A 13,913-nucleotide genomic window follows, 5' to 3' on the forward strand; every position below is an offset into this window, starting at 1 on the left:
GTGTGTCTGTAGGCCTGGGCTCCACGAGAGGCTGTCGCACGCCGGGCACGGAGGTGGCTTCTGGGAGCTCCATGTAGATGGGTCTCTGCCACTGCTGCTGCCCTCAAAATAGCAGAGGGAATTTCAAGACAGACTTTTTCTGGGCCCAGAGCAACTTGGCATTTTTATTAGATCAAAATCAAATCCAATAGAGTCCCGCTCGAGTCACTTCCTTTATTAAAATGGAAACAGACAATATTTCTGAAATAAATATCAATGCCAATTTGCTGGGAGCGCAGATGGGCACGCAGCTTGGAGACATCTGAGACCCCAGCACTGGGGGTCAAGAGATCCAAGCCAACAGGAGCGTCAGAACCCCACAGAGGGCCGGTTAAAGGATGGACTGCAGGGCCCCCGCCCTCAGAGTTTCCGATTCAGGAGGCCTGGCGGGCACCCAGGGTTCCACAGCTCTAAGTTCTCCATGATGCTGATGCCGCTGGTCCACAGACCAAACTCGGAGTCGCTCTGAACCCTCAGCCAATACCTGTCCCTTTGAAGCTACTGCCAGAAGCCAGTGTGCATATTGTAGCTTGCTTGGGCTATTCAGCAACTTCTAGATGGAAATTGCTGCTTCTAGGGCCAATCGCTTTCCAATCCATCCTCCAAAGACATAAACCTGATCGTGCCTTCCCCAGCCCCTCCTAGCTCTAAAACCTCCTCTCAGAGCAGCTCTAGTGGGTATCTGGCTCAGTGCCCGCCCCCTTCACAAGTTCCATGGAGGCCTTCTCTTGCCTCCCCTCCTGCATCATCATTTTTTCTTTCCTTCACTTGTCCCTCTCTGAGCCCTTCTTTGCTCACTCGTTTTTCTTTTTTAGAGATGAGGTTGTGCTCTGTCACCCAAGCTGGAGTGCAGTGGTGTGATTATAGCTCACTGCAACCTTGACATCCTGGGCTCAAGGGATCCTCCCACCTCAGCCTCCTGAGTAGCTGGGACTACAGGTACATGGCATCATACCTGGGTAATTTTTTTTTTTAATTTTTTCAATTTTTTCATAGAGATGGGGCCTTGCTATGTTGCTCAGGCTGGTCTCGAACTCCTGGCCTCAAGTAATCCCCCTGCCTTGGACTCCCAAAGTGATGGGATTATAAGTGTGAGCTGCCATGCCCAGCTAATTTGTTTTTTGATAGAGATGGGGTATTGCTATGTTGCCCAGGCTGGTCTCGAACTCCTGGCCTCCAGCAATCCTCCCACTTCAGCCTCTCAAAGTGCTGGGATTACAGGCATGAACCACCACACCTGGCCTGCTCCCTTGTTTATTTCCAGCCTCTCTCCAGTGAAATGGAAATGTCACGAGCACAGGAACCTTGTTCCTGCATTCACTGTGACATTCCCAGTGCCTAGCACATAGTAGGTCACCAGTATGTTTCTGGTGCATGATTTAGCTCCTACATGCTAAGGACTTACTTAGTCCTCAGGAGGTATGTGCTATGAGTACTATTTCTGTTATGCAAGGGAAAATACTTGGGTTCTGAGAAGCAAAGTCACTTGTCCTTTGGGGACAGGCTTGCGACCTTGGGGTCACAAGCCTGTCTGACTCCAAGCTAAAACTATGACATGGTTCTTTTACTTTATACCCACTTCTGCCCAAGGCAGTGGTACCACAACTGTGTCTGACCCTAAGAAACACTTGGGGCAGGTGTCAGAATAGTTTGCCCTCAAGAACCCAATTCCTCAGTTCGGGACAGACAAGGAATCTGTAGCAGAGAAGGGTCGTGAAAAGGCAGAAATCCCTGGGGTGCAGGGGTACAGGGGGCCCTGCTGGGCCTTCTACACCTGGCACCCAGCAACTTCTGCAGCTGTGATGCTCCGTGCCTTACCCCTTCATCCCCATGTGCTCTGCTTTCTGGCCATTCCCGTCCACTTGCCTCCCTGAAACCACAACGTTGCTTGGTTTTCCGCATCCGCCTGCCAAGGACCTATTTCACACCCTGCTCTTTCTGCATGAAATGCTCTGCCCCCTTCCTCCGCTGGGCAGAAAACCAACCTACCAGTGGAATTGGGAGCTTTTGCAAATGCTTTCAAAGTCTAGCTCAACTGTCTAGGAACAGCCCCCAGCCCCCTCCCTGGCTCCTGGCAGAAGAGGGCACGTTCCCCTCTGCCTTTCACTCTCCTGATGGTTGTGTCTGTGAGCCAAATTTTTATAATGGTGATGAGCCCAATCTTTTTGTTTTTATATTTTTTAAATTGTTACAGATTCAGGGGGTAGAGGTGCAGGTTTGTTACATGGATGTATCGCGTGTTGCTGAGGTTGGGATTCTGGTGAATCTGTCACCTGAATAGTGAACATGGTACCCTGTAGGTAGTATTTCAGACCTTGCCCCACTCCCATCCGCCCCCTGTAGAGCCCCGGTGTCTGTTATTTCCCTCTGTATGTCCATTTGTGCTTGTTGTTTAGCTCCTACTTATAAATGAGAACGTATGATACTTGATTTTCTCTTTCTGAGTTATTTCACTTAAGAGCTGGCCTCCAGCTCTATCCATGTTGCTGTGAGAGACATGATTTCATTCTTTCTTTTTCTTTTTGAGATGGAGTTTTGCTCTTGTCACTGAGGCTGGAGTGCAGTGGTACAATCTCAGTTCACTACAATCTCCGCCTCCCGAGTTCAAGCGATTCTCCTGCCTCAGCCTCCCAAGTAGCTGGAATTACAGGCACCTGCCACCAAGCCCAGCTAATTTTTGAATTTTTGGTAGAGACAGGGTTTCACCATGTTGGCCAGGCTGGTCCCGAAATCCTGACCTCAGGTGATCCACCCACCTCAACTTCCCAGAGTTCTGGGATTACAGGCGTGAGCCACTGAGCCCAGTGGATTTCATTCCTTTTTAATGGCTGCGTAGTACTCTTTGGGGGCATATATGCCACATTTTTAATTCAGTCGTCTGTTGAGAGCCCAGTCTTTGGAGTGAAGCTGGCTGGATTCAAATCCCAACAGTGAGACCTTGAAAAAAATGACTTAATTTATCTGGACCTTGGTTTTCTCATCTGTAAAATGGGGATAGTAATGGCACCTAACTCATTTTTGAGGGTTAAAGGAGCTGAAAGACATGAAGCACCTCGAATGGTTCCCAGCACACAGCAGGAAGGGGAGGCATGTCTGGCCTTGTCATTTCTTCATATGTGTGCCTGTGGGCATCTGGGTGGCAGGGCTGCATCTCACGTCTGTAAACCCAGAAGCCAGTGTGGAGGCTGACACAAAATACATGCCCAACACATGTCTAATAAAGGACGGAGGAATCAGGGACCATGGGGAGAATTGGCAGGTACAGTGGCCTCAGTGTGATTCCAACGGTGAGAAAGTGACAAAGAGAATGCTATGGCTTAGAAACATGGATCCCTGAAAACGACCCAGTGAAGAGATAGATGGCCTCCATTCAATCTCCTAAGACCACCTGCCCCAAGGTAGACCAAAAGGCACAAACTTCCCTCCATATGAGTTCATCCCACTCAAGCCTGCCATTCCTTCTCAGCCCTCCACTGTCCACTCATTCTGCAGACAGGTGCTCTCAGCACTGTGCCTGGGAGCATGCTGGTGCCGGGATGCAGCCGTGAGGAAAAGCACAGCTGGCATTTGTCCTCCTGTGACACACGCCTCAATGGCAAGACGAGGAGTAAACCAGTAAACAGATACTCCCAAGTGCAGTGGCACCTCTGAAGCCTTCTCATGGTAGAGATTTGCAGAGCAGGGTGGATCCAGAGAGCCAGTCAGGGTGCTTGCTGAGGCGGTGACATTCTGGGCAACAGAAGAGCGACAAGAGTGTCACTAGCTGACAGGTCTCCAAAGCCTGATGTCTTAGTGCCAGCCGTGATTCACTTTCTACCACTTCTCAAAGCTCACTTCTTCCTGGAGTGCAGAGGTCAAGGTTAGGCATTCAGACTGTTGGCTCTGGGCAGACCTGTGAGTCCCAGAGAGAGGCTTTCAGCACCTCGGACAGCGGCCGAGTGATTGGCCAGCAGGAACCTCCCTGTAAAGGGACCCAGCTCATCCGTGCCAGGCTGGCCTACGTGGGATCAGGAGCACCAATACCTGCCACCTGGTACCCTCACTCTGCCAGCTGCAGAGAGACCTTGAGCAAGTTGGTTTCCCTCTAAGTGCCTCAGTTTCTCCATCTGTACATTTGTGTGACATTGACATTCCTGGTCTTGAAGGTCTGTTCCAACCCAATGAGTCCATTTTGTAATAGTAGGTATGAATTAATTCGATTCAGAAGTTGCATCAGATCCCCAGATCTTGGTGGCTTAGAGAGGGTTCAAGACAGTGATTCCTCACCGAGGGGTGGGAGGTATAGGGCTGAAGGAGATCTAGTGTTAAATACGTTTGTGTTTTGATACCCGGAGTTAAAAAGGAAGATACATCACACCTTTTGGGAACTTCCTGTGGTCAAATACTCTGCTAACCTTGGGAGGTTCCCAGAAAACGGAAACCACAGACCTGCTACCGCCCCCCGAGTGGGGCTTTGGACAAATCTCTTCCCACCCATGGGCCTCGGTTTCCCCATTGTGAAGAGAGGCTCTCAAACTGCACCTGCTTCTAGTGCTTCCAGAACTGTGTTCTTTCCATATCCATCCATGTCTGAGCTCGAACAGTGAGGGGCTTCTCTGCAGGGCTCCTGCTAGGCCTGCTGACTCCTTTGTAGCTTTCATCCATTTGCAGGCTCAGAGAGGTGAAGCTGCTTGTCAGAAGCCACACAGCTTTAAAAAATCCACACAATTTGGAAGTGGTGGAAGCTGGCTTTGAGCCTTTGGCTGTTAGACCGAAGTACAGTCTCCCCAGCCCCCTCCCATCACCTGAGCCTTCACCCAGGAGAGGAGAGTTTGAGCAAACAGCCTTTTCATATGTACAGAATTGCAGAGCGCATAGAGCAGGTGCATCCCAAGTGCAGGAATCACTCCCTCCTCCTCCTCCTCCTCCTCCTCCTCCTCCTCCTCCTTCTCCTCCATAGTTCCTTAATTTGTTTAAAAAGAAAAAACAAAGAATTCAGTTCGAGACTTGCTCTGTGCTGGGCCAGGGACTCGGGTCTCAAGGCTCCAAGATGAAGCAGGCCCTGGCCCTGTTCATAAAGATGTTTCCCATCCCCAGGTTCGTTGGGAAGACCCACACTGACCTGGCTATTATGACGCAAAGTGGCCAGTTCAGGGAGAGTTATGCAGCCTGCTGAAAGGCACAGGGGAAGGAGCAAATGTTTTTCAAATGTTGCCTGCTCTAGGAAGCATTCGGCAGGGACATGGGATGCTTCCCAGAACAGACAGCATTTGAAAAACTCAGTTAGTCAACAGCCAGAGGAGAGCAGGGAAGGCCGCTCCTGCCCAAGGGATCAGCCTATGCAAAGCCGCATAACAGAATCATGGAATAAAACACAGGCTGGGAACAGCCTCTCGTGGGCTAAGTGCAGCCTGAGAGGTGCTGGTTGGATCACAGTTGTTGAAACTACATTTAAAACCTTAATTGTCATCATTTAAAAGCCAAGAGATTTTATTTTGAGATCCAGATTTTCAGTTTCTTTGAAAGTTTTGAAGATCCAGCTGGGCATGGTGACTCACATCTGCAATTCCAGGGCTTTGGGAGGCTAAGGTGCGAAGATCACTTGAGGCCAGGAGTTCAAGACCAGGCTGTTCAACATAGCCAGAACCCAGCTCTACAAAAATACATAAATAAACAAATGATTAGCTAGGGTTGGTGTTGTGCTCCTGCAGTCACAGCTACTCAGAAGGCTGAGGTGAGAGAATTGTCCAAGCCTGGGAGTTCGAGGCTGCAGTGAGCCATGATGGCACCACTGCTTTCCACGTTGGGTGACAGAGTGAGACCCTATCTCAAAAAAAAAAATTAGGAAGATCTGAGCCCACATTCTCCATGGTAACAATTGGCACTGTCTCTGACTCACCTCACCTATTTATATTGTCCGCTTGGGCCCACAGACATTTTGAGTTGAGATTCCCAGTCTACAGCATAAGGCCTGGGAGGGAAGGGAAGTGGGTGGGGGGACGTGGTGGGCTGCTGGGGTGTTCCCCTCTTTACACATACACACACTGAAAATGGCTCTGGGCCCCAAACACCTCCTGGGTTGCTAGAGAAAGAGAGGAAGGGCCCCAGGCCTCAGCGTCTTGCCCTCTGGATCCTGGGGACAGAGAGCTTGATTTTAACTCAGGGAAGGACAGGGATTGTGGCCTTTCCTGTTCCTTAAAAAATACACGATTGCTTTCTCTCTGCTCTGATGAACTCTCCATGGCTCTGCTTTTTGGCCACTGTACAAGCAGCTAAAATCACACCTAAATGCTTATTTAGAAAAACAACCGTAACTTTCCATGCACCAAATATTTGCTTCCAGGTTGAAAAAACAATCCCAAACACCTGTATCTTGGCAGTAAACACTTCCAATGGATGTGATGGCTTCCATGACTGAGGCCAAAACAAATGTGTTTTTCTGAAGCCAAACGATTCCGAAATGTTTGCAAAATGTTTCCCACCCCTTAAAAACTATGGTAAAACTTGCAAAACACTAACATTAAAGAATATTAAAAGCAGAAAGAAAAACAGTGAAAGCAAAAAAAGTTACCCCCACCCCAACTGTGGATACAACCTTCTTCCTCTTTGACTCTTATCTTGAAGTCTTGTTACCAGAAGAATCTCACGACAGTGAGAGCTGCTTTGAGGATGGAGAAAGAGCAATGAGCTCTCCATCCTTAGGTGCATGCAAGTAGGAGCTCGGCTTGACTAGGAATTCCACCTCCATGGGCTTTCTGTGAAGAGCCTTTCTGACCTTAAAGTGTGACAAGCATGTCTGAGACTCAGAGTAGGAAAATGAAATGATAGGGAACATGTTTTTTTAAATGCTGAAATTTGAAATCAGGAGGAAAGTAATTCAGTCCAGCCCCATTACAGCTGTGACTTCTAAAGCATCTGTTAGTCCTCGGCTCCCTCCTCTGTAAAATGGGCAGAACCTTCCTCTGGAGCTGCGCATGCTCAGGAACTGTTCGTTCCCTTCCTTCTCCCCTTCACTCCCAGCCCCACGCCACCAAACCAGCCCTCTCCCTTCGTCTCCCTCCTTCCAGCTCCACCTCTGCTGGTCCACAGGGGCTCATACATTCTGGGCTCAGTCATTGCTGTCCTGGGCTTGGGGTCTGATGGGACTGACGCTGGCAGAGTGTGCGCTGAGGATGGGTGCTCTGGGATGAGGGAGATCCCCGAGTACCAGCCGGAGGATGTAAGAGGTGGCTTCCTGGACAGACGAAACTCAAGCTGAGTCTTAAAAATCTGATTTGACAGGAGGTACAAGGACATTTCAGGCAGGCCACAGCATGAGATGGGAATGGTTCTTCTGGTGCACTAGAAAGACTTTGAAGAGACACTTGAGGGATGATAAGGGAGTGATCTTCCAAGAATCGCCGAGAACACAAAGGAGTGAGAACAGCAGAGGCAAAGAGCCCTTCCAGCCCTTCCAGCCCTTCCAGCCCTTCCCCTTGTCTGGGTCACTAAGCATGGCAGACAGTCGCAGGTGCCCTCTGCCTTGGCACACGGAGTTCCTCAGAGTCAGCTTTGGGCACACCCATGTCCACACACACTATTGCTGGGGTCCGGCAAGGATTCGGAGACCTGGGAGACATCTGCTCTGGTTCCCCTTCTAATATGCCTCCACAACAGCTCCTGAGCACATATAAGGCCAATGGGGTGCTCAGGGAGGCCTGCTTGGGAGCAGATGGCATGATAGGGAGACGGCTGCAGGATGACAGGGGGGTCATGGATGATGGCTGCATACCTGGGTGGATTTGCTGAGGGGTGGGAGGTGGAAGGGAAGGGTGCAGGGAAAATGGGTGAGTGGATGGCAGGAACGGGGCATGGCTTTATGTGGGGTGGGAGAACGTGCCTGCGGGGCATGCCATGGTGGCTGTCTAGTGTGCTTGGGGTGGAGATGGGGGTGTTTTGGGTTTAAGTGAAGGTGTACATGGAAGGGTGTGTAAGTGAGTGGTAGGAGGATGGTTGCGGGCAGTGGTGAGGTGTTGGCACCTGTTGGCAGGTGTGAGGTGCATGAGCACGTTCTGGGCTGTGGGTTGGAGAGGGTGTGAGCAGAGTCGTGGAAACATCGGTGGATGGCAGCAAATATTGGCAGATGCATGACTAGGTCACAGGTGTGTTGGTGAACTGGTGGGTGACTGGGTGGCTGACGGGGGAGGGATGGGTGGAGAGCTGGCGGTGTTGGGGCATGACTTTGTAGACAGATGGGATGACGGGCGGAAGGCGTAGTAAATGGGGGTGGGTGATTGATGTGTGGGTGGGGCGGTGGGTAGACGGGGTGTGGGTGGAAGAAGGTGGCTTTCGCACTGACTGCCTTGTCTCCTGGCAGGACACCAGCCACACATGGCGGATTCCTGGCCTCGGAGCTCCACACAGGAGGCACCAGAGCTGAACCGACAGTGCTGGGTCTTGGGGCACTGGGTGTGACCAAGACCTCTACCTGGCCCCTGGACCTCAGGCCATTGCTGGCACCAGCCCCTGCTGCAAGACCACCAGAGTGGTGCCCCTGGAACCCTGGCCTGTGTGCCACGAACTCAGTCAGCCTGCGTGGGGGATGCCAGGCCTGTCCTGCCCATCGCTGCCTGGGTCCCAGAGCCTTGGAAATGGGGCCAGGGCAGGCCCGAGGGAGTGGACAGAGCTGCACAGATTGACTTTGGGGCAGCAGCTCCGGACTCTTGCCATCATCACATGAAGAGCTCTGCTGGGCACAGCTGTGATACCAGGAGAGACACAGCCATTGGCCACTGAATAGCTGGCGTCCACAAGCCAGCCAGGACCCTAAGGAGGTGCCCAGAGGGGCAGAGCCCTGTGGGGGCAGAAAGTGGCCTCCTGAATGGGGGGCACTGGTGCAAGCACAGCAGGGTGTCAAACAGCAGGCACACGGCAGGGGCTCAATAAATGCTTGTTGAACTTGTGTTCTTGCGGTGTGTGGAGGCCAGTTGCTCTCTGGGCTGTGGCTGCCCCGTCATTGCCCCACCCCGTTACTCCTCAAGGTGGCTGAAGGTGACAGCAGAGACTGTGCAGAGGCCAGGGCCAGACATGGCAGGGCAGGAGGGAGGGAGTGCAGAGCCCAGGCTGGACACAGGCTGCAGGGCTGCCTTGGATTCCAGAGAGTGGGCGAGGCAAGGTCCAGGCAAGCAACAGATGTGGGGTGAGCAAGACATGGGCCCCCAAACCCAGCCCCTAAGCAGGGAGGGTGAAGGAGCCACATTCGTCTTCAGAGCTCAGCAACATCACACCACCCTGACCCTGAGGAACCTTTACCCTGTGCCTAGCACCACCTTTACAGAAAATCCCAGGGCTTAGATGCCTGCGGAAACAGATTCCTATTATAAAGATGAGGGGACTTAGGGTCACAGAGCTGAAGTAACTTGCCTGAGATTGTAGAGCTAGCAAAGGGCAGAGATGGGGTTTGAATCAGTACTCCTGACTCCAAGTTCAGTCATTTCCCAAGAGGCCTTATTCCTTCCCAGAAGAATTTCTAGAGCTTTCCCAAAGTAGAATATTCTTCTTTATTCATCCATCCATTTGTCCATCAACCATCACTCATCCAGCCACTATCCATCCATTCAATCTCATTCATCCCTCCATCATTCATCCATCTATCATTCATCCATTATCCACCTATTCTTATTACCCATCCATCATTTATCATCCATCCACTCATCCACCCATCATCCATCCATCCATCCATCCATCCATCCATTTATCCATCCATCATCTGTCTATTCATCCATCCATTTGCCATCCACCCACTCATTCATCGGCTATCTATCCATCACCTATGCATCCATTCATCCGTCATCCAACACTCATCCAGCCATTATCCATTATCCATCCATCCATTCATCATTCATCCCTCTATCCATCATTCATCCATCTATTATCCACCAACTCATAGCCTGTTACCCTTCACCATTCATCCATCATTCATCATCCATCCATCCATCATCTATCCATCCATTGTATCCATCCATCCATTCACCACCATCCACCCATTCATTAGCTATCTATCATCCATCCATCATTCATCCATCCACTGTCTATTCTTTCATCCATCTGTTCATCATCCACTCATTCATTAGCTATTTATCCATCATTCATTCCTCCATCTATCCATCATCCATTCATCCCTTATCCATCCAACCATTATGCATTTCTTCATTTATCCATTATCTATCCATCCATCATCCATCATTCCATCCATTCTCCATCCATTCATCCATCCATCCTTTATCCATCATTCATCAGCCATCATACCTCCCTCTATCCATTACCCATCATCCACTCATCCATTCATCCCTCTATCTGTCCATTATCTATCAACCATCCATCCATCCATCCATCCATCCATCATCCATCCATCCATTATCCATTTCTCCATTATCCATTCATTATCCATTTATTCTTTATCCATTTCTCCACCTATTCATCCATCCACCCATTATCCATACACCTATCCATCACCTATCCATCCTTCCATCTATCCACCATCCATCAATTATCCATCCATCTATCCATCCGTCTATTCATCATCCATTGATTACTTGTCATCCTTCCTTGTATCAGACATCCATCCATCCTCCTTCCATGCATTGCCTATCCTCATTACTCAACCATCCAGCTGTGCATCCATCTATTCACTGATATAGTTCACTGTGCCCCTACTGTGTGTCAAGCACTGTGGTAGGCACTTGAGGTAGGATACTGAAGCATCCAGAGAGGGGGCGTCTATTGTCATCAGCCTGAGTTCAGATTCCACCGGCTCCACTTGTGACCTTGGGCAAATTACTTGACTTTTCTGTACCTGTTTCCTCATCCATTATATCCAGATAATCATTATACTTACCTCTTCAAGCTGTTGTGCGGATTAAATGAGCTAATGTAGTTAAAGTGTCTAGAACAGAGCCTGGCACACTCTGTGAGTGTTTACTAACAGGACAACAAGGGGAGTCAGGGCTGTGGGAGCTGTGGTCTAGGGAGGCTCCTTTGAGAAAATGATGTTTAACCCAAGACATGGTGTCAGGGGTGTCAGGTGTCAGGCAGGCAGGAGTATAGAAGGGAAAGAAAGTACATTATAGGACTTTAAAATAGTCCCGATGGTAGGTGTGGCGAGCAGGGAGCTCAGGAAATGGTGGTTGGAAATTAGGCATCAGAGGGTGGTGGGGCCAGATCAGGAAGGACTGGCAACCTCGTTAGGGAGCTTAGAGTTGATCCTGGGGCAGTGGGCAGTGGGATGCTTTTAGCAGACTGGGATGCGCCTGGCTGCACATTTGAGGAAGATCACTGCAGCTATGGGCAAAGAATAGATGTAGGAGACACCACTCCCTTCCTCATCCCTGCTACGCTCAAGAAAGAAAAGAAAGTGGGCTGGCTTAGAAAAGTGGCCCTGGGGAGGGGACCATGAGGGCAGATTCAGGAACCAATTAGGAGGGAAAATCAGTGGGCTTAGAGGGACTGAGGTGGGGGGAGAGGAAAGTTGGTGATGATTCTATTACCGGTCAGCTTGGGGGATGGGGAGGATGGAGACTTCGTGGTTCAGGTGTCTTGAGTCTCAGGTGTTCAGGGGACACCCAGCTGGAGGTTTGTGCTCATTCATTCATTCATTCTTTCATTCACTCATTGATTCGTCAAGCAAACAATTTGTTAATTCACTTTCCATTCATTCAGTAAATACTGATGACCTGGTAGGTGGGTGGGGCTGAAGACGGGGCTGGAAATGGGCCTGGGAGAGCAATTCTGGTCCAGCTCTACTAAGACCTTGAATGTCAGAAGAAGGAGTTTGGGCTTTGGCCTCATGCAAGAGGAAGCCACTGCCATATATGGGGCCGGGACAGGGACGTATCCGGCAGGTGTCTAGCCTAGCCCACCAGGCATCTCGGAGCTCTTCTTCTCACTCGGGGTCCTGCTGAAGTTGGTGAGTAGACCACAGGAAGTCCCGGAGATGATTTTAGTTGACACATGGGCAAAATTTTAATCTATTTTAATAGTTGTGCTTATGTAAATGTGTATTAGAAAAAAATGTACAGTGGGCACATCAGTGCTATGATTTCAGACGTTACTGCTTAGGATGAAACCCAAATAGGCATTTAAGTAAAAAGAAAAAAAAGAGTTGGCTTAAAGAAAAATACTAAATAAACAATCGTGCAAGTGGTATGTGGTTATGGTATGTGGACAGCTCGAGCAAGAGCCATGGTCACGGGGCAAGGGAGAGAGGCAGGAGGCTCCCAGGGCCACTGAGTTCCAAGTCCTCGGGTCTCCTTCCCGCCCCTCCAGGGCAGGGGCTGAGAACCATCTGTCTGTCAGTCTCATGGAGCCTGCAGCAAGAAAACTGCTGGTTAGATAAGAGAAAGCACTTCCAGGCAGGCTGGATGAGTAATCCCAGTGGGTTTGCTATGAGCTAGTATGAGAGTTGTCTCCATGCAGGGAGCAAATGCCAGCATCTGCCTGAATCTGGGAGGTGGGAGTCACCATCTGGTTTGAAGGCTGGGGGTGCCTGGTTGAGCACCCAGAGGCCTGGATGGGAAAGAAAAGCCCCTCTACCCCCACCCCAGCAGGCAGCTTTCCCAGCTACCCCTCCCCTGCACTGCACAGGCTCTGACCGTGGAGGGAATGGCTATGCGTGTGTCTTCGGTCTTGACACCCATATATATCGGCATGACCCACAACCCAAAGCGCTTACACAATCTCATTCTGCTCTGGGCACCTGTGCCCCGTGTCTCTGTATCCACACGCCTTGGACTCATGTGAACCTGCCAACTTTACCGTGGCCTGGACACACACACACACATACACAATCATCAGAGGCTGACTTTGCTCCAAGGGCTGACCCTAAACCCACCCACACACCCACCCCCCATGCCTCCCTCTCCACATGTTGATATTGCCCAAGCGTGAGTCAGCACCTGGCATGTACATATGTACTAACTGCATGTCCTCTGTCTCATTCACACCATGTGTTCTGTCGACCTTGTGCACACACTCATGCGAGCTTCTGCTGGCCCTAGACGAAATGCCACGTGTGCTGATGCTGGACACACATGCTGGTGACGTACGCGCGGCCCTGGGTGCACACCTGTGTCTGTACGTGCTCCGTGCTTCCCCCTCCCCAGGTGCAGAGGGCCCATGAGGCCACAGTCCCTTCTCTGGCCAAGGGCTGATGGGCAGGCCCGGGCCTCCATGAGTAACTGGGCTGCCTTCCCTCTTCGGCTGGTGGCATGCATCCGCACCACCCCCACCAAAGCCAGCAGTCCCGGCCACACACTCGTCTCCCTCGGGTAATGGAAACGTCAACTTGATTCATGGGCATTCGTCTGCGGCAGTCGGGCCTGAGGACAAGGCACACTGGGGGAGGATCATCCCCCAGGAAGAGTCGCTGCAGCGAGGGTGCCAAGCCCCCTCTGGGGAGGACGTGAGGATGGAAGCAAGCCCTTGAGGCTGTAGCGTTAGACAGGCCTGGGTTCAAATCCCAAGGCCACTGCAGACCTGCTAAGCACCTCATTTATCCAAGAATTAGTTATGGAGGGACTTCTGTGTACAGGAACAGAGCTGTGCCCTGGAGTGGCCATGGTGAACAAGACAGACAGACATCATCTTCACCCTCGTGGAGATTAAATTATTAATAATCCTAAACAGGCTGGGTGCTGTGGCTCATGCTTGTAATCCCAGCAGTTTGGGAGGCCAAAGCAGGCAGATCCCTTGAGGTCAGGGGTTCAAGACCAGCCTGGCCAACACGGTGAAACTCCCTCCCTCCTTGCAAAAATGTGCAGGCATGGTGGCACACACCTATCATTCCAGCTACTCAGGAGGCTGAGGCTGAAGAATTGCTTGGACATAGGAGGCAGAGGTTGCAGTGAGCCGAGAGATCA

At 50.8% G+C, this 13,913-nt stretch overlaps 1 protein-coding gene across 3 annotated transcripts in view; it reads left to right on the top strand.

Annotated features, from left to right (window-relative positions):
- The window catches only part of GSG1L (GSG1 like), a 274,849-nt gene extending 265,889 nt beyond the window's left edge, over positions 1-8,960 (top strand). For all 3 annotated transcript variants that reach the window (XM_039478188.2, XM_039478187.2, XM_010340814.3), the window contains one exon: positions 8,375-8,960. In XM_039478188.2, the coding sequence (XP_039334122.1) occupies positions 8,375-8,472 (98 nt within the window). In that variant the 3' untranslated portion in view covers positions 8,473-8,960. The remainder of the gene's footprint in view (positions 1-8,374) is intronic.
- Positions 8,961-13,913: the final 4,953 nt, after the last annotated feature.

This window comes from Saimiri boliviensis, chromosome 12 (genome assembly GCF_048565385.1).
Source record: "Saimiri boliviensis isolate mSaiBol1 chromosome 12, mSaiBol1.pri, whole genome shotgun sequence".
Taxonomy (NCBI): domain Eukaryota; kingdom Metazoa; phylum Chordata; class Mammalia; order Primates; family Cebidae; genus Saimiri; species Saimiri boliviensis.